General features: G+C 43.2%; 1 protein-coding gene and 1 long non-coding RNA gene across 5 annotated transcripts in view; one reads left to right on the forward strand and one right to left on the reverse strand.

Moving 5' to 3' along the window:
- The window catches only part of LOC147912026 (uncharacterized), a 98,642-nt gene extending 92,603 nt beyond the window's left edge, over positions 1 to 6,039 (reverse strand). Inside the window, exon 1 of the long non-coding RNA XR_015550387.1 lies at positions 4,714 to 6,039. This is a non-coding gene — a long non-coding RNA (uncharacterized LOC147912026). The remainder of the gene's footprint in view (positions 1 to 4,713) is intronic.
- A 116-nt stretch (positions 6,040 to 6,155) lies between these two features.
- PNPLA4 (patatin like domain 4, phospholipase and triacylglycerol lipase) overlaps positions 6,156 to 26,783 on the forward strand; it is a 110,037-nt gene continuing 89,409 nt past the window's right edge. For all 4 annotated transcript variants that reach the window (XR_015550386.1, XM_087426627.1, XM_087426628.1 and 1 more), the window contains exons 1-5: positions 6,156 to 6,296; positions 7,598 to 7,790; positions 12,575 to 12,669; positions 12,832 to 12,967; positions 24,627 to 24,692. Coding sequence is in view for 3 of the 4 variants with exons in the window: in XM_087426627.1 (XP_087282753.1) it covers positions 7,611 to 7,790; positions 12,575 to 12,669; positions 12,832 to 12,967; positions 24,627 to 24,692 (477 nt within the window). In the remaining variant the exon portion in view is untranslated. The remainder of the gene's footprint in view (positions 6,297 to 7,597; positions 7,791 to 12,574; positions 12,670 to 12,831; positions 12,968 to 24,626; positions 24,693 to 26,783) is intronic.

Consider the following 26,783-nt stretch of genomic DNA (forward strand, 5'->3'; position numbering starts at 1 on the left):
AATGCAAAGAAGCCAAACAAAACTATTGTGAATTCAATGCTGAACAATGTTTATGCCAAATAGTATTTACTGTTCATCTCAACATACCTAATATTGCAACTAACTTTTCAACATACCAAACATCACAGTTGTGTTTATTTGTTTGGGGGAATACTAGCCAGATGCATATGTATTATGCAGTTTTATACAGCTAAAGGACTAAATAAAACTTTCCTGCTTTATATAGAGATTATAGCTGCATTTCTGCTTGTGTTTAATTCAACAAATATTTATTGGCTACGTAGTGGATATGTTGATTTAGACGGCCAGATCTCTTCCTAGGGAGGCTCGCCCAATGGACTCCATCTGGACTTGGCAATGCTTCCATTCATTTCTGTCCATGCCTGCATGGCATACGCTCATCCCATCACGGGGTCACATCATTGTGTCACAATTTGCTGTTCACACTGACTCTTCCAGGAACATGCATGTGATAAAAACATAACCAGAAGGAGTCTTTTTCTAAGTTTGGGAGGTGGGCAGTGAAAGAACTTTTCTACTGATATGCTAAGAGGATGTGGGGCTGCCAGCAGCCTCCTGGGGATTTCCTGCCCGCAGAATGAAACTAAGAAGAGAAAAATACATAGGAAATGGCACAAGGGTAGCCTGACAGCACCCACCTCCTGCCTGATCCAGCCATACCTGCAGTCAGCCCTACCTCTAAACATCTTAATTACTTGAACTAGCAATTTTCTTTTTGCTTAAGCCAGTTAGATATCTGAAACCAGCACACTAAAGATCCGAACTCATAAATATTTACTCTACTTGAGTCACCTTCTAGATGCTGGTGAAAACCAAGAAGTACAAGACAGTTCCTGCTCCAAATGAACCCTGAACACAGAAAGTGGAGACAACTACATCTCAACTGAAATAAAAGGCGATAAATGCTATGGCAATGCCTCACGCATGGTAACCAAGAGGAGGATGCACTTAACATTGACAGAAGGTGGATGAATGCAATCTCAAAGGCTATATTGAGGCAGTAGAGGTTGCTTTAGGCCTTGAAGAATAAGTAGGGATTAACAGAAGAGAAAAATGTGAAGCCACATTCCAGCAAGAAAAAATAGTGAACTAAAAATGGACAGTTTAAGATTTTTTTAAATTTTCTGATGCCTAGTCCAGTCCTTTTCATATATTAGATGCTAAATAAAGTTTATTTAAAGAGTGAGCAAATGCATGAAGACAAATCATTAGACAGATGATTTACTTGGAGTTAAGACCTTGGTCAATGACGTGATCTCCTTTTATAACATTGCTCCTAATGGAAATTACATTCTCTTTACAAGAACTTACTTTATGACATAGCTTCCAGGAAAAGGAGTAATCAAAAAGAGTTACTGCTGTAATTGATGAACGGAGAAAGGACAGCTTTAATTAATTGCTAGACTGACTTCTTTTTCTTTTCCAGATGTGAACAAGTTCCCTAAATACTATAAATAAGTAAATTCATACGTCACATTTATTAAGAAGTTTTACCATTTTTTTAGTAAATTATAAATATCTAAATAGGAACACCAATTCCAAACTCTGACCAAGGAAAGAACAGAAGGAATAACAAGGTTCTGAGATTCATAGCAGGTGAATGGCATAACGCTTGGCAGATAATAAGAGCTTACTATTTCATTAATTCATTTTTGAACTAGCGTAGGGAAGGAAAGTCTGTGTGCAGGTTGGAACTAGGGAGACCTGGGCTGATAATCTCCGCCTCCATGTGGATGTGGGCAAATTATTATAACTTTAAATTCTCATCTAATGCATCTCCCTACCACTCATCATTGTTATAAAAGCTTCACAAGACAACGTGTATAAAGGACTGGCATGCAACGGACAGTGAATAAGTGTCATAATTATTAATAATAAGATTCCAGTAAATAGGAGCGATGCAAAACCAAAATAGACTGAAATCCTTATTTTGTCTCTTTGCAATGAGGTGATTAGATAATTGGATGTTTTAGCAAATAGGGTGTTTCTTTAGATAACAGTATGAGTATTGATTAAATCCTGTATTGTAAATTAAAAGTGAGTATTTTGGTGAATTTGATGAAGGATAAGGCACCGAAGGTGACATTCTGTTTATCATTGAACAATATCATTTATTTGACACTGGCATTATTTCCCCAATAATCCCCTCCACTGTAAGAAAATTATTTGAAAGATAACAAGAAGGACTATTTCCATCCATTTATACACATTGTGGACCATGAATGGCCAGGCCAAGGGCACAGTTGTTTTGCAACAAAGTATACAGGGTGGAGAACACAGATTTTCTTTTATTGGGCTTTCTAAAATATTTAGGACTCCATTATGCATTTGGTGCCCCTCTCCCATCACCACCCCACAACACCACCACCTGGCTACCAAAGATATGAACCCCTTTTCTATAAAAGATATTTTTTAATATGAAAATTTTGAAAGCTTACACTTACATAGAATATCAATTGCAAGCACTGTAATTCAGTAATTCTAATACAATAATAGAAAGACTCAGAAAATCTTTACCGTCTCTATGTTTCAGCTCCATGCATAACATTATATTTGGTACCTTTCACACGTTAAATTAAAATGAAGCTTATAAATAAATGTTACATTTTAAAATGGTTTCTCTTTAATAGAAATAACTTGATATTTAGTTTCTATGCCATGTTAAGACCTATAGATTACTATGTATTCTCAGATGTATCCAATCAAAAATAAATACACTTCTTAAGGATGTCTATTTTGAATTGTTTTCAGATGTTATCAAAGTCTTTTGTAATGTATATATATTACATATATAACACATGTATTTTTTTAAAGAAATATTCTTCCATTTAGAAAGGATTTGCCAAGTGTTCCTTTAAGTAGTTGGTTCTTTTAGCAGATTTCCAATACAGTCACACGCCACATACAGTGTTTCGGTCAACGAGGGACCACGGTGGTCCCATAAGATTAGTACCACAGAGCCTAGGTGTGTAGCAGGCTATACCATCTAGGTTTGTGTAAGTTCACTCTATGATGTTCGCACAATGAAATCGCCTAATGCATTTCTCAGAACGTGTCCCCGTCGTTAATGCATGACCGTAGAGAGAAATCAGGTGCAATAGAAAAAGCACTTTCTTAGTGAGAACTGTTTTGCTTGCAAGATTTAGAAACTCAGCTCTAACTAGTTTAAGCACAACAAGTAGAAAAGGGTGAATGCAGTGGGGGAGTGAGCCAGGGATGGTCACAGCTGCACGAGCAGGCTCCAGAAATGCCATCGCACCTAGGCCTGGTTCGCTCTCTCTCAGCCCTGACGCCCTCTAAACTGCTTTATATTCAGGCTGGCTCCCTCACCCTCCATGTGGTGGCATTCATTGTTGACTGCTTGTGCTTTGTCCTTAGAGACAGTGATCCATGGCAAAGGATGCCGCCTCTTTCTCTGTGGGTTCAGATGGGATGTTCTGCTCCATGATGGCAAAAGAATTCTCAGAATTCTATGGTGGCCTCAAAACAAGGGGATGCTTCAACGAGGCACAGAGGGCAGGCCAAAAGGAGTTATTACCTCGATGCCCCTGGGGAAAGGGCGCTGCGGTGTGCTCCAACAGTGGGCCACATTCCCCTGAAATTAAAGTGTGTGCGTCTAATATTCACAGTTCACAATCAGCAGGCAAGACTCTGGGAGGAGGTGACGAGGATGAGGAGTCAGCACACGGGAGGGAGGATGAGGGTATGGCAGGGGCAATGACGGCATACCCCACAGAGGAATTAACATGTGTTAAGATGCCAAGATTGGACAACAAAACAACACTAAGTAGAGAGGAGACTGCAAGCGAGATTAGACACAGAGATTCTGAGAGGAGCCCCTGTCCTCTGGGCACAGGTGTGGCAAGCATCCCTTCTGCACCGTTGGTCTTGATGGGATGCACTATAAAACCTTGTGGGAGGAAGCTGGGGACAGGGAAAGGGGCAGCCAGGCTTGGAGATTCTCCTTTTGTGCCAGGTGCTCTTGTAGGTGCCTCCCAGAGCCAAGAGTTTCCCAGCCTCTAGCTCAGGGTGTACACCCAGAGCACCTGCGGGGGGCTTTGTACTAGCACATGAACACTCCTCTGTAATTACACATCAGGTGTCTCCCTGCCCACTAGCTTCCACAAGCCCCATGACCAGGGACTGAATCCTTGTCAACTTTGTATGCCCTGTACCAGCTCAGCGTTTGCTATACAATGGATGCTTAAATGTTTGATAAATTCCTAAATAAATAAATAAATCCTAAATTAAATTAAATAAATAAATAAATTCCTAAATAAATAAATCAGTTCAAAACTAAATTACTAACGAAAACAGAGAAGCAAAAACACGCAAAGGAATTACTGAAAAATGCTCTTAAAGGGCAATTAAATAACTACATACTCACATGACAAGAATAATTTACTTAAATCCAACACCCAAAACAAATATTCATTGATCATATACTATGCACCAAGTAAGTGCTGAGATGACAAAGACAAATGTGAATGAATCTGATATTCTTCCTCACCTTAGGGAGCCGAACTTTTTAATTAGTTGCACATAAATATGATATGGGGTAGAAGGCAGAAAGGAGGAGAGAGCTTAAAATGTTAAGAATTAAATTATGGTGCTTTTTCAACACTTGCCCATGAGACTAAATTTGGTGAGATCTCACTCACCAGCAGGTATGTCAACAACGGGTGATCTTACCTTTCCTTTAAGCAAAGGATCCCACGGTCTTGGTCCTCATCCAGGCTACCCAGTGACAAATTTTTCATCCGTCTTCTGAATCAACCTGCTTGCAGTGTCCAAATGCAGGAAACAGTTGTTCTGCCACCACCATCCCAGATTCTGGCCTCATGGACCTTGTCTCTCCTTAAACTTTCGATGTCACCCCACGACTTTAAACCAGACCACCCCATGGCGAGTTAGACTAGAGCTTCACAAACTTTAGTACACATAGCGATCCCTGGGGAGTCTGATAAAATGTAGATTCTGCCTCAGGAGACCTGATATGAGGCCTGGGATTGTTCTTTCTTTATAAGTTTCCTGGGGGATGCTGCCATGGGGAGACCACACCTACCACGGAGTCAGAGGACAGCGGAAGGATGAAAGAATGAAGAGCTCATCCTTCTCCATTTGCTTGACGTGCACTTCGCCTCCCCTTCACTAAATCCTAATGGTAGAAAAGAATTCATAGAGTAATGGAGTTGGGCTGTGCTCAGGCATCAGGGTATCTTCAGGATCAGCTGTCTCAGAAGGCTGGTTATGAGAACGAAAAATATGTCTTCCTTAGTCATCACATCCAGAACTCCCACTTTCAGTGTTGTGGGCCAGAGCCCAGGTGACTGACAGCCCAAATGGGAGGGAAAGGAAAAGCCCAAGGTGAAAGCCATTTGAGAAGCTCCCCCTTTCTCCCTGCTTTGCTTAAGGCAGAGACACTCGTGCACTTTTCAGATCCCCTTCTGTAGATTCAGAGACAGTAAATCTGTCCTTCAACATGGGAACCCAGAGAACCTTCCACCAGGAACTCTGAGGTTCCTCCAACACCTGTTATTACTATTAGGGAAGACACTGTTTAGGAGAGAAAGACTCATCAGAGTCCTTTGAAGTGGGTGGGGAACTCCATTTAAAGCTGCTTCTCAGGTCTGTCCAGGGCCAGCGGTGACCAGACGAAACAGCGGCTGTCTGTTCAGGGCCCGCTATGCAACACGCGCTTTACGATTCAGCACCAAGTCGGATTTTACCATCCCATTTTGCAGGTAAGTCACCAGGGAAGCTCAGAAAGGTTATGCAACCTGCCCAAGATCACACAGCCTAAGGCCGAGTGAGGAGGTGAACGCGACCCAAAGCTATAGCCCCGCCTTTCCAATAATGCTTAACGAAAAGATCAGAGGTGGGCCTTGATAAGCCGCGGAGCATCGGGCCCGAACCTAGCCCCTGGACCCGCCCTGAGGGTGGGGAAAGAAGAGGAACCACTTCCGGAAAACAGACTTGAAGAGGGGCAAGCACTTCCGGCGTGCAGCAAATGAAAGTCGTTCAGGGTCAGCGGAATAGCAAGTGAGGGCCGGCCCGCAGGTAGTGCTAAAAGGCTCAAAGGGACGAAAACGCATCCCTAGGTATCGGAAGACAGCAAGACTCGAAAGAAGAAAGTCTTGTCCCTTACCCGCGTTCGGGACACGCGGGTCAAGCGGCCGAGTGCGCGCCGCCATCTTGAGTCCAGCGGTTTAAATAGAGCAGGCGGGGCCCAGCGGAGGCCCGCGTCGTCTTGCTGACGTCACACACCTGCGCGGGTAGGCCGGCCCAACCCCTTCCGGGGGACCTTCCTGGGCGGGGGCACGGCGTGGTCTGGCCCTGATAGGTGGGGCCACGTTGAGTGACGGCTGGGGCCCGCCTTCCTCTTAAGGAGGCCGTTCAACACGGAAGTGCCGCAGGCCTGTATTGGTAGGGCGGAGCGCAGGGCTGGCGAGGGGCGGGCGAGGGGCGGTCGGGGGGCGGGCTTCAGCCCCTCGAGGCCGCCCTGGGGGCGGGAGGGTCAGGGCAGGACTCCCCGGGGCTGGCGCGATGGTGACCCCCGCCCCGCCTCCCCCAGGCCGGGGGCGGATACTGGGCCTGCGCGGGCAGGGTGGCTACCTGGAGGCTGAGCGTCCGACCTCGCCCCTGCCTCAGATCTGCAGAAATTAAACCCAAACCGGGGCTGTGCTGCAGTGGCTGAGCTGGCTCCCATACAGTGCCCGGCCTCGTGCATCAAATAACGGTGTTAGGTTCCTAAATTCGAGGCCCGGGCCTATGTCTAATCTGAAGGTCCTGGAATCGGGGTCCCGGGGCCTCGGAGAAACCCTGAGGCTCTCCAAGTGAGCAGCGTTGTGGGGGCACGAATCCATCCACGTGGTGAAATCCTGCCCACTGAGGCTTCAGCAAACAGAGCTTTATAGTCAGATTTGTTGCAAATAGCAAGTTTCCTTAAGCCTTCAATTGCCCTTGCCAGTCATGACCTCAGTTGGTCTTGAGAAACTTGGCTATGAGATATATTGCATTGTTGAATAATTGCTCATAGCATTATTGAATAATTTTGGGCATGAGTTTTCTTTTAAAAAAATACAGATGCTCGCAATGGAAATGTGGGGTGGAGGGGAGCACTTCTATTTGACATGTACTGATGCACTTTCAAGGAACAAGTGTGTCCTTCATGTGGAATTCACTAGTCTGTAATGATTTCACCCTTCCACAATGGTAGCCTACCCCCCAAAAGTTTCAAAAGGACGAGAAAAAAGACCAAATGCTTTGCCAATTGGAATTTATCCATCTTTTCTTTTTGCCAAGTAATTAAACAGTAGACTGCATAATCTATGTATCTATGGAATGTAGCTTTTTTTTTTTTAATTAATAAAACTATTGGGTCAAGGCAAGAGAGGGGGGAAAAAGTTTCCTTGAAAGATTGGGGTGTTTAATTAGACTTTAATTGAAAATACTGTGCTTAGAGCAGAGAATTCTAGATTAAAAGACAGGCGTGGAATGATGATTAGCATAAGACTCCACAGCATGTGGGTGAATTGTACCAACTTACAGCATTTTTGGTTTTTCGTACTGCCAGTTTCTCAGCTAGAATGAAGCACATCAACCTGTCATTTGCAGCGTGTGGGTTTCTGGGCATTTACCACTTGGGGGCAGCATCTGCTCTTTGCAGACATGGCAAACAGCTCCTGAAGGATGTCAAGGCCTTTGCCGGGGCCTCTGCGGGATCCTTGGTTGCTTCTGTCCTGCTAACAGCTCCAGAAAAAATAGAGGTAATTAAGTAGTAAGTAGGCTGTGTTCTCATCAAGAAATTAAGACCAAACAACAAAGATGAATGTTAACTCTACTAAGTTAACTGCAGAGAAATAATCCTTTGCCTGGGAAACAGAAAAGGTGAAGACTTTTCTTTTAAAATGTAATCATTAAGGATCTGTGCTCTGGATTTGGAAAAGAAGATTATTTTGGGTGACAGGAGACAAAGATATAAAATGCCTTACTTTACTTTTGAGTGTTTTATTTAGTCTTATGATTCCAGCTCTGTTTCTTTCAAGCAAAGCATATTTCTTCCTTATCTGATCATGACAAGAGCACAGGGCCTATTTTCAAGGCCTTGATGTGTGGCCAATAACTCTTTGCTTGTTCCTGTTTACAAACAGGTATATAAATTAATATGTGGGCCTATAATTTCCATTAAGTAGAATGACATTGGAATTTAATTTGTTTTTCATTCTCACGGTAAGAAGCCCTGAATTCTAAGTAATTTATCCAGATATAATAAAAACAAGCCTTCATTAAGTATTTTATTTAATGCAATCTATGTTTTAAAAATCTGTTTTCTCCTTCTAGACAGTGATCATGCGTTTGCTGACTGTGAGAGCTGGCTTCTGTACATGGAAAATATTATGTTCGTTAATTACTCTAGTGCCTTTGAACAATAATCCAATAATGATCAACACATTCATTCCCAAGAATGAATTTAAGTCACATTTAAAATTTCAAAACCGGGGCCGGCCTGATGGGATAGTGGTTAAGTTCATGTGCTCCACTTCTGGCAGCCTGGGGTTCGCAGGTTCGGATCCCGGGCATGGACCTACACACCACTTATCAAGCTGCTCTGTGGCAGGCGTTCCCATATAAGGTAGAGGAAGATGGGCACGGATGTTAGCCCAGGGCCAGTCTTCCTCAGCAAAAAAGAGGAGGTTGGTAACAAGTGTTAGCTCAGGGCTAATTTTCCTCACACACACAAAAAAATTTTCAAAACTACAAAATTTTAAACATCCAAAATCTTGTTCTCAATTCTGTAGTGAGCTGCTTCTGGAAGACAAACTGGATTTGAATCACTGAGCCCAGTGATTCAGAAATCTTTTCTTCCAGTCTTTATGTGGTTGCTTTATAAGGAACTAGAAGAGTGATTAAAAACTTTAGAGGGCCGGCCCTGTGGCTTAGAGGTTAAGTGCACATGCTCCGCTGCTGGCGGCCCGGGTTCGGATCCCAGGCGCGCACTGATGCACCACTTCTCCGGCCATGCTGAGGCTGCGTCCCACGTACAGCAACTAGAAGGATGTGCAGCTATGACATACAACTATCTACTGGGGCTTTGGGGAAAAAAAAAAAAAAAAAAAAGGAGGAGGATTGGCAATAGATGTTAGCTCAGGGCCGGTCTTTCTCAGCAAAAAGAGGAGGATTAGCATGGATGTTAGCTCAGGGCTGATCTTCCTCACAAAAAAAAAATTTAAAAAAAAATAAAAAACTTTAGAGACTGTACAGCATGAGAACCTGAAATCAGAGAAAGTGTAATAAAGTATGAAAACTCTCCCAAAACTAGCAGAATCGTGTGTTTGGGTTGCAAGCTAGTTCCTTTGCAGAAGTTTGTTTCCGTTCAGAAGCAGGGGGCTGGTAAGGGGTCGTTGCCTCCTGTTTAGTGTGGTCTTTCCTTTAGGTGGGAGCGAATCCTGAGCTTTGGAGTTGGGTAGACTTGGTTTTGAATCCTCAGCAGCTGTGGAAATGTATCAAGTGTGATTTCAAATTAACGTGATTTGGAAATACTGAGATAATACAGCCACTTAACTGAAATTCTGTGATGTTCAGACATTGAATGGTTTACCTGAATTTGAGACTTGATATCACCATATTTTCAAGTCGGGTTACCCATTCTTGTTTATTTTTTCAATAAACTGAAGACCCAGTTGTATTATCTAATTATGTTGGTCCAACATAGAGGGTAAGTCTTTACTGGGTGCTCACATTGGAAGATGGAAAAAGATTCTCTCTATTCACCTAGGGCATCCTCATTTCTCCTTTTTCAAAATAAATCTTCAGCCATTTGATTTGAGGTTATTTTATTTCTTTTGTTTGTAGCATTTGAAATATACCACTCGTAGGATCACTTTGAATCTTTTTAGCAAACCACCTACTCAAATCTCTGTCAGTTCAATTCTTGCTGATGGTGTAAGTTCCTTGAGCTTTGCGGTGTTGGGACAAATATGGGAGTAATTAATCTAGTTCCGAGTTTACGCTTGTATAATTAAGAGGAGCACCTGACGCCAGGCGTATTTTAGGCGGTGGGCAAATTGAGACGTTGACATGTTAAGAGCTCAGCCCTCACAATTTGCAAGGCATGGCTAGGCACAGTGGGGAGCTCAAAGATGAGTAAAGCCGTTCCTTAGTAAGTTTCCAGTCTGGCCAGAGATGTGTGTGTGTAACTAAAATTAATACAGGAAAAGCAGCTAAGTGGGCAGTCTAGCTTCGGAGAAAGAGCAAGCACTTGGGGGGCCACCCCTTTCTGTCACCTAGAAGCTTACAGTAGCTTCCTTCCTGCATCTACCCCCTCGGCCTACGAACCGCCCACCTGACAGCACTTAGACTGAGTTTACCCAACACACGTCTAATGATCTCACTCCCCTACGTCCCCCTCCCACACTCCAGGGCTCCTTGTCAACTTGGGGTGGGGTCGGGATTTCCCAGCCTGCCTCACAGGCCCTGTGTGCTCTCGTGACTACGAGGGTGCCTTTCAGGTCTCTGCTGCTCTCTGGGTGCTCACTGTTGTCTTTGCCTGTTGTCCTCTTCCACCTCTGTCTCCTGTCCGACTCGTCTTCATGTTGTAGGTCTCAGCCTAGATGTCATGTTGGAGTGAATCTTTGGTGACCTCTGAAGTTGGAAGTTGACGCTCACTGTATTATTTCCTGTTGCTGCTCCAATAAATGACCATAAACTTAGTGCTTAACACAACACACATTTATTCTCTTACAATTCTGGAGGTCATAAGTCTGAAAGGGTCTCACTGCCTAAAATCCAAGTGTTAGGACTTCCGTGGTCCCTCTGGAGGCTCTCGAGGAGAATCTGTTTCCTTGCCTTTTCCAGATTCTAGAGGCCACCTGCATTCCCTGGCTCATGGCTCCTTCCTCCATCTTTAAAGCCCTAACTATAGCATTGTAGGAGAGGAAGACAATTCCTCTACCCTCTGGGTCCTTATGGCTGATCTAAAAATTAAATTGACATGAGACAGAATAATAGGAGAAGATCAAAGTTTAATAACATGTATATATCGCAAAAACCCAGGAAAACTGAGTAACTCACAAAATGGCAGAAGCCACCACCTTAAATACCATCTTCAGCTAAAGACAAAGGAGGATGTTGGGGGTAGTGGTTTGGGACTTCAAAGGGGAGGAAGGCAATTCACTTGGAGATGGAAAAGCAAATGTTTGGTAAACAAATGTTGACTGTGCCTTGAAAAGAATGAGAAATGGAGATGACTTTGATTAAAAAGCCCTCGTTAGGTTCCCCCTTGTCTGCCACACCTAGTTTATATTATACTTGGTATTAGCTCCTTCCTGGAACAGGCCTTCTATCTTAAATTCTTTTAGGCAGTTAGCGGGGAGGTCAAAGTTTCTTTCTGAGTCTTTGGCCCTTAAAAATAGTCAAGCCAAAGAGACACATTTTGGGGTGGCCAATTCTGATCCCCCACAGCATCTTCACATCTCTCTGTCTCTCTCACGCTCCTGCCTCCCTCTTTCACTTATAGGAACCTTTTTGATGACATTGGGCCCACCTGGATAATCCAGGGTCATCTCCCCATTTCAAAATCCTTAATCACTCCCGCAAAGTCCCTTTTGCCGTGTAGGGAACATATTCACAGGTTCCAGGGACTGGATTGTGGACATCTGGGGGAAGGAGGAGCCTCATTCTGCCTCCCACGTGGGTGCTCCCACAGCATTCTGTGATCTCTCATTGAGGCACTCCTAAGCCCCAGGAGGGCAGGGGCTCTTTATGTCTCATTCTTGGCTGAGTCCCAGTGCCTAGCCCAGGGCCTGATGCCAGGCAGGCATGAATTCATTAATAAATGAAAGACAGACCTGGGTTCAAATCCTGCCTCTGGTAGTGATTTTTGATGAGATATTGGGAAGATTCTTGATCTCTCCCAGCCTCAGCTCTCTACCTGTCGAGTGCAATGATTACACCCATCTTGCAGGGTTATGTGAAGATGAGCTGGCAGGGGCCTCATCAGTGGATTCCATCCCTGGCTGTCTCTTAGAGCCCCCTGAGGGACTTTTACAAAATATCAGTGCCCAAGACTGGTCTCCAAAGACTCTGATGCAGTGCATGCAAACGGTAGTCATCACGACCCCTTTCTCTGATGTTGGTGTTGTCATTAATAACCAGCCCTGTTGCAGAGCCGAGATGGAAATGTTTCTGAGGCCTCAGAATTGGGGTGGGAGAGGAGGTTAATTGTGTTGGAGAAATCTGTAGAAGAATGTGCTACATTAGAATTGGAATTGAGCCTTCAAGGATTTTCCAAAGATGGGCAGTGCCATTTGAAGTGATTTTAAAAGCGAAAACAAGAGAGTGGCATTGTAAGAACACACAGCTTGCCTGGGTACCAGGAATGATGGGTGAAGACCAGGCCAGGTGGGGATTCTCACACCTGTGGAGTGTGGCATCCCAAGTCTGGCCTTGCATTTATAGAGTCCAGGTGCGTTGTGTGATTGGTGAAGAGTTCTGGAACTAGAATGAATTTTCTTGACAAAACATAGAGTCACCTATTCATTTTCTTTTCCAGGAATGTAACGAATTTACCTACAAGTTTGCCGAAGAAGTCCGAGGGCAGCCTTTCGGGGCAGTGACACCCGGCTATGACTTCATGGCCCGATTGAGGTATATATATAGTCCATTACCCCCCACAGTGTGTGAAGACAGCATGCTGAGGACACTCTGTATAAACTGTGGCAAACTCAGCTTAGTATTCTCTCTTCTAAAATATTTACAAGGCGTTCAATAATTAAAGGTGAATCACGCGGGTCGCTTTTTCTTCTTTAGAGGTGGAACGGAGTCGATTCTCCCCTCCAACGCTCACGAGCTGGCCCACGACCGACTGTACGTGTCTATCACCAACACCAAGACTGGAGAAAATTACTTAGTCTCAAGTTTTCCCTCCAGGGAAGACCTCATTAAGGTAACAGGGCCGCATTTCACGTTGGAGGAAATCAGCAAGTGCTGATTTAAATAGTTCTCACAAGCGCTGAGCATCGCCACGTTCCTTAGGTCTAGCATCTCATTTCGTGCCTGATAGATGATAAGTGCTCAGTAAATTGTGTGTTTGATGGATGGACCAACCAGTATCCCTCCGAGGCCACCTCAAGACATGCGACTCCAGAGGCCCCCATGCTCTTCAGTGTTTTTCTCATGATGTTCTTGCTGTTCTGTGAAGCAGGTCGCTGATGCAGTTTAGTGGAAATAACAATTCCTTAAATTTATGGAGCTAATACGCTGCAGTTTATGTAAGACTTTGTACACATACTGTCTGATTCAATCCTTCCGCAGTCCTTCTGTCAATCAAGACAGGTGTGAGTACTGCCCTTTTATTGTGTTTTTAACAGAAGCAATGGATAGAAAGATTTCATGTGACATACCCAAGGTTGTGCTGATTGCCAGTGGGAAACGACTCTGGACTCCAGGTCTCTTAACTTTTCAATCTCATGTTCCGTTTCGTTTCTTCCATTTTGTTTTGAGGCCTTTCTATCCAAATGCGTTTGAAAGTCAGTTGGTTGAGAATTCATGATCGCTGGGAAATACTTGAGCTGACTGATTTGCAAATAGCAATGCACTTTTTAACATAATACCAGACATATTTGTAAATTGGGAAGGGTGTGCTGTGCCTTTCTTAGAAAAGCTGGGCAATTTTTTCTTTCTTTTTCCTTTTGTGGAAATCATAGGAAGCTTCAGGTAATGTGGAGAACGTGTGTTTGGATACAGCAGATGGTGGTGGGTTGAAAATGAGTGGTAAAAGTTCCGCCTGAATTAGATGATAAATGCATTGATTTTTACTATTGAATCTTACTGTTCAAATTTCACATTTGAATGATATAATTTGAAATACCTAATGAAATGTTGAACTGACAAGTAAAATTACTTTATGACTTAAGAGATTAGAATATTTTTACTCAGTGTACCGATTACGCCAGTCTCTCACTTATAAATTAATGTCTCTCTGTCTTAGAAAAAGGCATTTTTCTATAACCTTATATAGACTTGCAAAATATAAGGGAGAAGTTGGTCAATCTATGCCTGAATTGTCACAAATTGTCAATGCCCCATTCAGATACATAAGGCTTGTGATAGGATGGTATCCCCCTTTTGGTTTGTATAGGAACAAGACTGTGTGTCATTAAACAAGAGGAGAATTCTCCCCACAGCATTACCTTCTCATTGAGTCTGCCCTTAACTATTCCATCTACACTGGCAGAGCCCCTGATGTTTCCTCTATCCCATCCTGATTTATTTATCACTGTTCGGCATTCTCCATATTTTACTGCTTTATTTATTTAGTTTTTGTTATCTGCCCTCCTTCACTAGAACATCAGCTCCAAGGGGACAGGGATTGCTCTGTTTTGTCTACTGCTGTTTTCCTAGCACCTGGTACAGTGCCAGCTCCATCAATATGTATTCAGTGAATGAATACAAAGAATAAATAAATGAAGTCAGGTGGCATCTATTAAAACAAAAGAAAAGAACAAAGAATCTGGATCCTACACATTCAATGACCTGGACAAAATAATTCAGCTGGTTAGTGGCCCAGCTGGGACTACAGTCCAGGTCTCAAACATTATGCTTGATTACACCACACGGTGGATAACATTACCTCCTCTCACTTCCTTTTATGTGGGAATGAATGTGGTCGGCTGAATAACGGCCCCCAAAGATGTCCACACTCTAATCCCCAGCACCTGTGAAGATGTTCCCTTACTTGGTAAAAAGGATTTTATAGATGAGATTTAGGTAAGAGTCTTGAGATGGAGAGATGATCCTGGATTATCTGGGTGGACCGACACTAAGCATAAGTCCTTAAAAATAGAGATCTTTCCTGGATTCCATGCACCGTTGTTGGTTCTAAGATGTAGGAGCCCCTCATGCGAGGAGAGCACAGAGTCTTCTGGAGGCTAAGGGCTGCTCCCCTCCGACAGCTAGCAAAGCAGAGGGGACTCAGTCCTATAGCCAGATGGAACTGAATTCTGTCGACATCTGGATGAGCAGGAAACGAATTCCTTGGTTTTGCCTTGGTGAGACCCATGCCAGATTCTGACCTGTAGACCGCATGATCATAAATTTGTGTTGTTTTAAGGCTCTAAGTTTGTGGTGATTTGTTATGGCAGCAATAGCAAACTATTGCAGTAAGTAAACGTGATTTTTTCTGATTTGCTTTGTTTTGGATAGTAACTATTCAGCAATTGGTGTAATTACTTGAGTTCAGTGAACAGAAGAGAAATAGTTGACACAAATGTGTAATACCTAGTAAGGAGAATAGTTGAATAATTAACATCTATCCTAGATTATACAGAAAGCATTTCAAATGTTTCGTAGAAAGCTCTAACCTTTTTCAGAACCAAAAAGAGGAAGGATGGATAGTTCCTTGGTAGCAGATGGCGGCTATAAAAATGTATGAAATATGTGCCTGGAATACTCATGGAGCATTTAGTTCAAAAGAGTAAGACTGGGTGAAAACTAGACAAGGGAAAAAGAAAAAGCATGGAGGGAAAATCAAAGAAACCCCCCCGTATGTAGTGACATTATCAAGCTTGTGTGTTCTGATGAAAGAAGAGGCCAGTGGGAGAACATTGTCTGGGGTGGTACCATGTGGGGTGGTCCTTCTGACTGTCTAGGTCAGTGAGGAGGGAGAGAAGAAGGCCGCCTACCGGTCCTTCCGCTTACTTCCGGTGGAGACAGGGGGTTCCCAAAGCCAAGAGTAGAAGCAGCTCCACAACGTGTCACTCAAGTCTCCGGAAGCTTTACATACCGGGCTCTGATCACACAGCCATGGGTTTACTTTCAGCTATCTGGAGATTCTGTAGATGAGAGAAAGAGATTGAAACCAGAGGTAGAGTATGCCAAGCAGCAATTGGTAGCCAGTCAAGGAATGTGGGAGAGTACTAAATATTGGTGATTTTCATCATTAACTCATTTATTCTCTTACTAATTAGATTTTTTTTAAATGCCAAGCTTTTCGTTATCCATCAGCTGACTGCTACCTTTTATTATAGGTATCATATTTACTATGAACCTGAAGATCCAACTAGAAACCTGTAGCTTAGGTGTGTGTGTGTGTACTTTAAGTTGTTTTTAATATTCCCTTGGATTATTACTTGTTTTTTGTGCATCTCCCAGTGTTCATCTCTAGGTCACTCATTTCCAGATAGTATCCTTATGGACTAGTCTTGTGTCGCTTAACAACAGGGATACGTTCTGAGAAATGCATGGTTAGGCAATTTCATCATTGTGCAAACATCATAGAGTGTACTTACACAAACCTAGATGGTATAGCCTACTACACACCTAGGCTATAAGGTACTAATCTTATGAAACCACCGTCATATATGCGGTCCGTTGTTGACTGAATCGTCGTTATGCAGTGCATGACTGTACTTATGTTTGAGCCCCAGTTTTCTCAACTGTAAGCATGTAAAAGTGTTTTAAACAGGAAAGCCCTAAGTGCATGTCGAATGCACCCAATATTTAGTAAATAATGAGAGAATAAGATAATAAGCCACACACATTACTGATCAGCACCCCGTATGAGTCTGTCATGAAATTTTGTGTTCAATCACAACTTCCTTTTCTGCAGACTGAGTAGGGTTCACCCTTTCTTACAAATTTTCTTCATTAAACCCTTTACTTCCTGTCTTTGTTCATGAACAATGTGCTAACCTACATCTATAACATCTCAAGAAATGGATTACTACCAAGTTTTGTCACCTTAAGGCATTTGGTTTTACATCTCTTCCCCACTGGCCTTCTCTTTTTAAAAATTTGCGTTTGGGGCCGGCCCCGTGGCTTAGCAGTTAAGTGCGCGCACTCCGCTACTGGCGGCCCAGGTTCGGATCCCGGGCGCACACCGACGCACCGCTTCTCCGGCCATGCTGAGACCGCGTCCCACATACAGCAACGAGAAGGATGTGCAGCTATGACATACAACTATCTACTGGGGCTTTGGGGAAACAAAGGAGGAGGATTGGCAATAGATGTTAGCTCAGAGCTGGTCTTCCTCAGCAAAAAGAGGAGGATTAGCATGGATGTTAGCTCAGGGCTGATCTTCCTTACAAAAAAAATAAAATAAAAAATAAGACATTTCAGTATTTAATAAAAAGCTATAAAAAATTTGCTTTTGTGTAATGATTCATACTTAAATTATATTTAGTGGCATGAAAAAATTATTCTTTCATTTGATAACTGCAATGATGGTTGATTATTTTCTGAGAACCTCCATTGACCAATTATCTGGTCCAAAGATTCATTTTATTTAGGATTGGATTTCCAAAGAATTCTGAATCTTGTGTCCATGGTGATTTAACTCAGTGCTATGGGTTGAGTGTTTGTGTCCCCCTCAAGATTCATATATGGAAATCCTAATCACTGTTGTGATGGTATTTGGAGTTGGGCCCTTTGGGAGGTGATCAGGTCACGAGGGTGGAGCCCTCATCATTGGGATTGGTGTCCTTATAAAAGGGACCCAGGGGACCTCTCTCACTCCTTCCACCATGTGAGGACACTGCCAGAAGGGGGTTCTCACCAGACACTGAATCTACCAGTGCCTTAATCTTGGAAATCTGAGCCTCCAGAAATGTGAGAAATAAATGTCTGTTGTTTATAAGCCACGCAGTTTATAATATTTTGTTATAGCCCAAAGGAGTAAGACAGGAAGTTGGTACTGAGAAGTGGGGGTGCTGCTGTCACAAATACCTAAAAGTGTGGAAGTGGCTTTGGAACTTAGTGGTGGGCAGAGGCTGGAAGTTTTGAGATACATTCTAGAGAAAGCCTGCGTTGCTGTGAACGGAAAGGCGATTCTGGTGAGCGCTCAGAAAGAAAAGAGGCAAGCTGGAGAGAGAGCCTCCATCTTCCTGGAGAATACTAAGTGGTTGTGAATAGAATACAGGTAGAAATATGGATGGTAAAGGCCATTCTGATAAGGTCTCAAACAAAAATGAGGAAATGTTATTGGATGATGGAGGAAAGGCCATCCTTGTGATAAAATGGCAAAGAACTGGCTGAATTGTGTTCATGCCCTACTCTTCCGTGGAAGGTACAACTTGGGAGGGATGATCCTGGATATCTGATGAGGCAATTTCTAAGCAAAGTATTGAAGGAGCGGCCTGGTTTCTCTTGACTGCTTATAGTAAAATGCAAGAGGAGAGAAATGACTTAAAGATGGCATCGTTCATCAAAAGCAAAGCAGAACTGAAGATTTGGAACGTTCTCAGCCTGTCCTTATCGAAAACAATAAGAGAGCTTCTTCAGAACAGAACGGAAAAGGGAGGGCCAAACAACCATCCAATAAGATTAATCAGCCTTCTAAACAGGAGCAGGACTATTGTCCAAGATAATGGAAGAAAGACCTAAAGGTAATTCAGAGACCATCAGGGAGGCCCCTCCCTTCCCATGCCCAGAATGCAAGGGCCCCAGCGAGCACTGAGCCACTGCAGAGAACCCCCACTAGGTCAATCCCAGCAGAGCCACAGGGGTGGGGCTACCACTGAGACCCCAAACTGTAGAGCAACCAGCGTGAGATGGTTCCAGTCCTGGGGAGCTTCTGGCATGAGACTCAGTCACAGAGCTGTGCAGAGCTGGGGCCACTGCAGAGAACTGCCATGGGGTGGGGACCAGGCACAGAGCTGCTGTAGGGGCAGGGCTGGCCAGCAAAGCTGCAGGGGCAGGACCCCTGCCCCAGGGGCCTGGAGGGCAGAGCATCAAGCCAAGGAGGATTGTTCTCAAATCTTAGGGTCTAATGGAATTTGCCCCATTGGTTTGCAGACTTGCTGAGGACCTGTTACCCTTTCTTCTTTCCTGTTTCTCTCTTTTGGAGTTGGAATGACCATCCTGTGCCTGTCCCACAATTGTATTTTAGAAGCACATAACGTGATTGATTTCACAGGTTCACGGCTGGAGAACAATTTGCCTCAGGATGAATGGTACCTTGAGTCTCACCCCTATATGATTGAGATGATATTAGATGCGACTTTGGACTTTAGAATTTTGAGTTGATGCTGGAACAAGTTAAGACATTTTTGGCTACTGGAATAGAATGAATGTATTTCATATGCGAGAAGGACGTGAATTTGGGGGAACTGTAACCACGGGCTCTCCGGGACCAGTTTAACTGACCCCATCTTATCAGCAGAGTAACTAAAAGTGGTTTTTCAGGAGCTGAGACCCCTTCTCCAGTTCAGGCTGGTTGAGACCACCAACCCATCAACTGGGCCTGTGAAAATGCTTGATAAGTGTCTTTTGACGTCAAGCAGCTAAAAACTCCACCATCAGATCATGGTAACACTGCCGTTTTGGGAACATGCACCCTAAGAAGAGGCATGAAGCTTGACTGCGCTTGCACAGATCATCAATTACCTCATCCTACTTGCCTCCAATCATCTGTCTCTACACTTCAGACCGCCCTACTTTTCATCCCATAAATTGTGCCCCAAGCCGTGGATTGGGGAGACAGATCTGAGGGCACACACCCGCTGTCTGCCTGCAGATTGTTCTCACAGAATAAAGCTGATTTCTTTCCCCAAAAGCTGATGCTGTAATTAATTAGCTTGGTTATGTGCATTGGGTAGGAGAACCCCATTTGTGCGGTAACAGAGCCAGGGGCAGAATGCTATGGTCTGAATGTTTGTGTCCCCCCAAAATTCGTGTTGAAATCCTAAACACCATTATGATGGTATTTGGAGGTGGGGTCTTTGGGAGTTGGTTAGGTCATGAGGGCAGAATCCTCATGAATGGGATTTGTGCCCTTATAAAAGAGACCCCAGCAAGCTCCCTTACCCCTTCCACCATGTGACGACACAGTGAGAAGACCACTGTCTGTCAACCAGGAATCAGACTCTTACCAAACACGGGGTATGCTGGCACCTTGATCTTGGACTTCCCAGTCTCCAGAACAGTGAGAAATAAATCTGTTGTTAAGTCACCCAGTTTATGGTATTTTGTTATAGCCACGTGAATTGATTAAGACCCTCAGTTTTTTCCATTCTCTATATACCGTTATAAGACAGACATGTGGTCTTCAGGTATTACTTTGCCCAGAATGTATTTGTGCCGACCACTCCCCTCCTCCCCAGTAGTGACTGCGCTGAGATAGGGAAACGCATGGTGGTGTCTGCTGCCACACAATGAGATGACCTACAGAGGGGAGATCCCTTTATATAGTTGAACCAGAGCCCCAGGAGACTCCCTCCTCCAAATATCGCACCTTTATTTCCCATCAACCAGAGAGATTCATTTTGGATGCCACACCCTTTTTGGGGGTTGGGGGGATGTATAAAAATACTTCCACACAGGATCAAATCCATCGATCATTTGTGTCTGCAGGCCCATTTTTTTCAGCAGATCAACACCAATGAGAGGTCAGTTTGTGCAAAGGGATATGGTACTTTGGGGATGGAAAAGCCTAGCCCTTGTCTTTGATGGACTCTGGGATCCTTGGCAAGTCTCAACTTTTCATTGCCTTAGTTTCTTCATCCATAGGATAGAATCCACACTGTCCCCACTACCCCACACATTGCTACGAAGATCAAGTGAAATAATATGTATGGAAGTGCTTCATCAGCTCTTGAGCACTTACCAAGTATACCTGCTGACCTTCAGGGCTCCTTGCTCTCCTGACTCTCATCTGTTCACACCCTTCATGTTTATCATGGGTACTTCACGATTCCTTTACTTTTGGGCCTCTCTACACATTATCCCCTGAACGACCAAGTGTATACATTTTGCAGATCAACTCCTTCGAGTGCCAGAGTTTATTCTGGGCTATTTTTCTTCAGAAGGAAACCTGCAATCAGGAAATCTAAGCACATTTTAATAGTAACCTTCAGCAAAGCGTAATTAGGGAGGTAAATCCTTTGTGTAAAAGAAAGTCATATGTAACCTCCACAGATGAGCAGAACTGATTTTGAAATTAACCGTGCCACGGAGTGGTGGTGTTCCACCACTTGTCTGAATTAGTACAATTCATTGAATTCTTCGTGTTTAAAACTGACGCACATATGTGGTCTGAAACAGTGTTTTGATGTACATGAATGCTCTTTAATATATGTGCCTAGAAAGGCTTTCATGCGGAACCTTGTCCCTCTTGGGGAGAACCACCTTGTCTCCATTGCCACGATGTCCTAAATTGCCTTGCACACAGCCAGAATGCTCTTACAGCAAGAGCTCACGTTTAGCCGTGGGAAGGTGACATAAGGACTGAATTTAAGAGTGGTCATTATCTTGGGAAGACGGAGGAAGATAAATTTGAATCTGTCTTTGAATTTCAACTGCACCAGCAGGTTCTGAATAAACAGCCAGATTCTCATTACACTCCACAGTAAACTTTAGACATAAATGAAACTTGTTGAGAATTTATTCTCTAAGGAACCCAGGCCACATAATTTTCTAAATTTTCTATAAAATGTAAAATGAAAAGAGCTAGTCAGAACGTGTATTGAATATGCACTTGGCAATGTTTTATACGGGTTGCTACAAGAAGTCACTGACTTTTATTTTTATCATTGTGTATTTAGTAAGAATGAAACAAAAACCAAATCAGTGGTTTAACCTACGTGTAACGCTTAAGGTGCTGGGCCAAGTAATGGAGCGTGAACAGAAGGTCCCTGATTTCTGCCTTAGTGCTCACCACTGGGCTGCTGTTGACACTGGGCATCCGATATTTGTTTGTGGTGGGGGCCATCCTGGGCATTATAGGGTGTTTAGAAGCATCCCTGGGCTCTACTCAATAGATGCCAGTAGGACCATCCCCCCAGACACAGTGTGACAATCAAAACCGTCTCCAGACATTGCTAAATGTCCCCAGGGGACTAAGACACCCCTGGGAACATTGAGAACCTCTGCTCCAGACTTATTGAGATTTATTGGTGAGAAATGTTTCACTGGGAAAACAATGAGGTCAGATACAGTAAAAGCACAAATTTAGGCATAATATTTTATTTTGTAGCCTTGGAATGTCAGTCTTTGTCTCCTTCCTTAGAAAATCCTATTTGCTTGCAATAAAATGGCAATAAGCTGCCTACAAATAAGAAAAGCTGCTTAGTTCTTAACTATCAAAAGCTAATTTTCCCACTAAATTTAGTTTGATGTACAAATCACCAGCCCGTAGAAAGGGAGAGTCGGCTATGACAGAACAAATACATTGATTTGGAGGAGTGACAGGTATTTTCCAGTTCACTGCACTCCTCATATCATTTAGGAGGATTCTTACTGTTATTATCTGTAGCAAAGTAATTGGATAGCATTTTTCATCCAAACACCTCAAAAGAGATCCAGGCATTAACTCATGAACTTTACATTATACTTTGACACAGGCGAAAAAAAAAAAAAAACATAATTCTGGCTCTAAGGGTAGTGATTTTTTTTTGCAGGGCCCATATGTCTATCCAGCATAGTGAAATAAATCGTTGTATTTATAGAGTGCCTTTGGTTCTTTAAAGACCTCTAAGTACTGTAATTTCCCAATATGTGCACTATCCACAAATTGTTGCAGTTATTGCTACCGTGGTGCAATGTTGCATTTTGCCAAATAACTTCATTAAATAGCTACATTGTGCTGGCAAAACATACCTAGGGTCTGTAATTGTTTTTTTTAAAGGAGTAGCCAATTGATGGTGGGGCCAAATTTAGTGAGGGTGAATGCAGTGACCATAACTGTAAACAGCCCTTCTCTGACCAACACCCGTCTGCCGATGTTGTCACCGCTACCGGGAGCCCAGAAGGCTGGGCTTGAGTAGGCTTGGTTTCTCTCCTGTCTGCCTACTGATTGAAGTGATCTTCCCCAAATCACCCTAGATGATGCTCTTGCTTTGCCTCATGGAATGGGTGTGGTTAACATAATGGCACGCCGTTCTGTCATGCCGCACATTTGAAAGCAGAGATTTTGAGGTGAATGCCTTAGTAGGGGTATGTCTGCTTTGCCTCTTCTTCTGAAAGATCTTGTGCAAGATTGTCATTGTACCCTGGTTTAATGCTCCACTGTCGACCTCTTGCAGTTCTTAATACCTGCATTTTCATTTCAGTGTGGGCCCGCAAATTATGTACCTGGTTCTGGCACTAAGCACCAGCCTGGCACAACAGAGACACATAACACATGTCACTTCCTTCCTTCTTTCCCTCTGGAGTCCCTGTGTGGTGCTCTTACACCAATGAATTCGCCGCTACCCAAATCTGATGCCCCAGATACTTCTGGGCCAGCTGTCAGGAGCCCATTGCTGTGGGAGCTGTTACAGTCAGGACCTCTCCCTTGCACCCAACATGCCACCACCAACATGGGAGAATCCTTGTTTCTCCCACAATTGAGAGTGGGGAGAAGCGTAGGACACCTTCATTCCTACCTCGGAGAAGGGAGAGACACCAGCAGGTATTTGCTGGGTCTCAACTCTGTGACGAAGATGCAGACGCCTTCCCTGCAGCGGGCTTTTTGGCAGTGAGGAGCCAGGAGACGTGTGTTAGAGTAGGAACCACTGCATAGGAAAGCCTTTGCCGGTCCCAGGTACATCCTGCTTCCATGGCTTCCAGCCACATCCAGTTGCAACTCGAGAGGATTCTTCCTCTGAAATCGTGTTTTGCTGTTGACTGGGTCTATCATTTAGTCGCAGTTCAGAATAAATTGGCCTTTGAGAGCTAACCTTAGAAATTCTACCTGTGGTATAGTTTCTTCGGGGAAAATGCCCTCTGAGTTCTAAATAATTCTAAATGGATGATTTACAAACCAGTTTTTGGGCCAAAATCCATTTCTGAATAATATATGCCAAAAAAGGAAATTTCATGAAATCTTTGACAACAAACAGCCATAGAGTCTTCGCTTATCGGTTGAAAGATTGTAGCTTAAATATTCAGTATCTAATGCTGTATCTTTCCAAATAAAGACTAGCAAGTCAGAAACTACACTGCAAAATAAAACATGTACATGTCGGAAAAGCTCCCAGAACCCAACTTCTTCTGTTGGAAGAAATGGTCATATTTTAAATGGCAATCTTTTTCAACTCTTTAAATGGAAGATAAAGTATAATTGGTGTCTCTACCTGCCACTGTCTCATTATATATCCAGACCATGTTGCTAGCACATAAAATGTGTTGCTCCCTTAGTGACATCCTGGTGACATAAATTAGAACATCCCCGAGCTGCAGGCTAATCTCCTCTGTAACAACCAGAGGGGTTTGTTCTTCTGGAAAATACGAGTGCAACTTTAAAATGGTTTTTACAGTGTATGATAGAACATTGTAAATAATTTATTTGCACACTGTACATACTCCAGAATTTAGACTTACCTGGGCTTTAATTTCATAATGACTTGCTGTCTATGATTAAAATGCTGATTTTACTCAGGTGAAGTCCACTGAGACAGAGAACATTGCATTGTACATATCTCTTTAGGGTCTTTTCAGATATTAAAAATGTTATCTTCTATTTAAGTGTGTCCCATGGTGCACTTGAAATATATGGAACTTAATTTTTCATAATACATTTTCTTATTTTCTAGAAAAATTTAATATTTTATAGTAAATAGCATATCAAACCTGTTGTACAAGCATTAATTCCTGTGTTCCTGAGCTGTGTCTTTCTTTTACCCATCTAGGTTCTCTTAGCCAGCAGCTTCGTGCCCATTTACGCAGGACTGAAACCAGTGGAGTACAAAGGGCAGGTAACGTTGCTCTCACTGAGGAATTACCAGTAATTCCTATTGTCATACATTTCCTTTGCAAGATCCACTTTTATAATTATTCTGGTGGCTCCCAATCAGTTTATATCGTTTTCTTTTCATAAATGGTTTTGTTTCCGCTTAGAAAAAATCAAGTACGGGAGCTGTGGTACGTCATTGTCAAGATCTCACAGTTGAGAATGATTGACTGGGATGCTCCTTTTTTCATCTGCCTAAAAAACTATCTTTTTTGTTTTTTTTTTTTTGTGACGAAGAGTAGCCCTGAGCTAACATCTGCCAATCCTCCTCTTTTTGCTGAGGAAGACTGGCCCTGGGCTAACATCTGTGCCCATCTTCCTCTACGTTATATGGGACGCCACCACAGCGTGGCTTGACAAGCGGTGCGTCGGTGCGCGCCCAGGATCTGAACCAACGGACCCCGGGGCCACCGCAGCGGAGCGCAGGCACTCAGCCGTTTGCTCCACCGGGCCGGCTCCTTTATCTTTTTTTTTTTAAAGGAGTAAAGACTTTTTTTTTTCCCTAATAAAGTCTTCTTCACAGCCCCTCTGTAAACAGCTAGCAGCAGAAGTGCACTGTCAGGGTGGGAGAAGGCATTGGGGTGCTGCACCCCTGCCCCCCCAAACAAAGCCAGACCACTTCATTCCGTGCCACCCCCAGGGACCCCCTGCTGGGCAACAAGCCCCTCTTCTCCCAGGGCCTCCGCTTACTGGGATGTTTGTCAAGGAGGGGAAGAAACAGCTTTCCTTCCAGGAGAGCTCTCTTCACCTGGGGCTGGCACTCAAGGCAGGAGGCCAGCTCTTTTAGAGACCTTTAGAGGCAAGCATCCACCTGCAGTCTGCTCTCAGCACTGCCCAGGGACATTTCAGCCACATCCCTTCTCCATGCTGCACTACGTGTGTACAAAACGTTCACCACCCTACCCTAGCCGCTCCTCTACACCTGCACGCACTTTATAGTCAAAGACAGTCTCTGTTTAATACATACCAGAGATATGCATTTTATAATCAAATACAGTATCTAACACATACACAGATATGCACTTTATAATCAAATGCAATATCTAACACATACTACAGATATGCACTTGATAATCAAATACAGTCTCTATAAAACACATACCACAGATATGCATTCTATGATCAAATACAGTATCTACTTAACACATACCACAGATATGTACTTTATAATCAAATACAGTCTCTATTGAACACACACTACAGATGAGCACATTATAATCAAATACAGTATTTAATACATACCAGAGATGTGCACGTTATAATCAAATACAGTATCTATTTAACACATACCACAGATATGCACTTTATAATCAAATACAGTATCTATTTAACACATACTACAGATATGCACTTTATAATCAAATGCAGTCTCTTTTTAATACATACCAGAGATGTGCATTTTACAATCAAATACACTAACACATAACACAAATATGCCCTTTATAATCAAATACAGTATCTATTTAATACATACCAGAGATGTGCACGTTATAATCAAATACAGTATCTAACACATACCACAGATATGCACTTTATAATCAAATACAGTCTTTATTTAATACATACCAGAGATGTGCACTTTATAATCAAATACAGTCTCTATAATCAAATACAGTCTCTATTTAACACATATCAGAGATGTGCACGTTATAATCAAATACAGTATCAATTTAACACGTACCCAAGATCAGACACATATTCATGGATGAATAAATGCCATTTGTTTTATATATATGTAATACGTATTTATTCAGAAATGAGTACATGAAAAGGGTTTAATATCTGTCATTCATTCATTCATTCACTTTAGGGGTCCAGCACAGTGCCTGTGCTCAAGGACCCGATGGTCTCACAACTGAGGAATTGGTTTGTATGATGGGGGAACCGTCTGCGTTCTGATCTTGTCAGTCCTCGTGATTTTCCTTCTTTGAGCTTTCCTAGTCTTTGCAGTCTTCTTCTGTGCTTCCCATACGATTCTGGGCCCAAACTGGTCTGCCCTGGGATGGTCGTCTAAAAGGGACAGATGAGGAGGGTGAGGTACAGACAGGTTAAGCAG

The sequence above is a fragment of the Ceratotherium simum genome, chromosome X (assembly GCF_057802395.1).
Source record: "Ceratotherium simum simum isolate JZ-2026a chromosome X, ASM5780239v1, whole genome shotgun sequence".
Lineage (NCBI taxonomy): Eukaryota > Metazoa > Chordata > Mammalia > Perissodactyla > Rhinocerotidae > Ceratotherium > Ceratotherium simum.